The sequence below is a fragment of the Etheostoma spectabile genome, unplaced genomic scaffold, assembly GCF_008692095.1.
Source record: "Etheostoma spectabile isolate EspeVRDwgs_2016 unplaced genomic scaffold, UIUC_Espe_1.0 scaffold453, whole genome shotgun sequence".
Taxonomy (NCBI): domain Eukaryota; kingdom Metazoa; phylum Chordata; class Actinopteri; order Perciformes; family Percidae; genus Etheostoma; species Etheostoma spectabile.
Window position 1 is genome coordinate 301,406 of NW_022605611.1, and position 1,597 is coordinate 303,002.

General features: G+C 40.9%; 1 protein-coding gene across 1 annotated transcript in view; it reads right to left on the reverse strand.

The window, feature by feature from the left end:
* The window catches only part of cox5ba (cytochrome c oxidase subunit 5Ba), a gene marked incomplete at its 5' end in the record, with an annotated part of 21,084 nt that extends 19,487 nt beyond the window's left edge, over positions 1–1,597 (reverse strand). Inside the window, 3 exon segments of the mRNA XM_032511728.1 lie at positions 12–83; positions 1,038–1,137; positions 1,576–1,597. Of these exon segments, the coding sequence (XP_032367619.1) occupies positions 12–83; positions 1,038–1,137; positions 1,576–1,597 (194 nt within the window).

Below are 1,597 nucleotides of genomic sequence, written 5' to 3' on the forward strand. Positions count from 1 at the left end.
GTAGTGGGAACCACAGGACGGGCAGCGCTGGGCCTCGCCCTGGTGGAGCCAGAACCACACCACGGCCGTGTTGTCTTCTTCACCTGCAGAGAGACAACGAGCAGTTTAGAAAACCTCAGCAGGGTATGCAACGTTAACGGGCTAATGTCCCCCGTCAGTTCCCGTCCACTAAAAGTTCTGTTGTTGTCTTTTAACATTATGGGATGGATCCCTACAGAGAGAGACCTTTTAGTTAAAGACTAAGATCCTTTTAGTTTAACATGAAACAGCCCCGACATCACCATCACCAAACCCACCAGACTGCATGTAAATAATCACTACTTTTAGCGTGTATAGAGCAGCATATCTCCACCAGACTCCATGTAAATAATCACTACTTTTAGCGTGTATAGAGCAGCATATCTCCACCAGACTCCATGTAATAATCACTACTTTAGTGTGTATAGAGCAGCATATCTCCACCAGACTCCATGTAAATAATCACTACTTTTAGGGTGTATGAGAGCAGCATATCTCCACCAGACTCCATGTAAAAATCACTACTTTTAGAGTGATAGAGCAGCATATCTCCACCAGACTCCATGTAAATAATCACTACTTTTAGCGTGTATAGAGCAGCATATCTCCACATGTAAATAGGTGAATTAAGAGTTTATTCCAACCAGACCAGAGTGGTGATCGTTGGAACAGTGGAAAGATGAACCAAGACGGCTTTTGGTAGTTTTATTTAGTTTCTGTCCACTTTGAATTAAGTGTGTTTTACAATGATAATAGTGATTATTTACATGGAGCCTGGTGGAGATATGCTGCTCTATACACGCTAAAAGTAGTGATTATTTACATGGAGTCTGGTGGAGATATGCTGCTCTATACACGCTAAAAGTAGTGATTATTTACATGGAGTCTGGTGGGTTTGGTGATGGTGATTTCTGTTTCATGTTAAACTAAAAGAATCTTACTCTTTAACTAAAGGGTCTATCTCTGTAGGGATCCATCCCATAATGTTGTCACACACACGTTTTCTACAGAAGACTTACAGACACATCCCACAATCCTCTTGTTAGTGATGGAGGGGACGAGGTGAGGATCCGCCTTGGAGCCAGCGTACACTTTAGGCTTCATCATGCTGTAGGGATCCTGAAGGAGAACACAGCATTCAGTCAGAGTAGAACAAGATCCCTTCTACTTCTAACTGCTTCACATAATTCTGCCTTCTTTTGCATCCCTAATATAATCATTTTCCAATTCCGAATGTTTTATTGTCTTTCTATACTGCACTACAGTGCACAAGAGTGTTGAAAAAAGAAACCAAAAACATTGGAAAAAGGAACAAGAAAGACAAAATATAATATAACGTTGAAAAATCTAAAATATGGCTGAAAAAAGCATTAAAGAACTTTGACAAAAAACTGAGAAATTGGCCAAAAAAAAAGGACAACATTTCTTTTTTTGGCGCTTTTTTTCTTTTTCTTTTCAACTTTCTCGTTGCCTTCGCTGCCCTGCCAATTAAAAATGGAGGTTTTGAGGACTTGTCATGCAGTACGTGGGGGATAATGTCTGATGTGGACTTCGTACCGCTCCCTCCTTCATGGCCTTC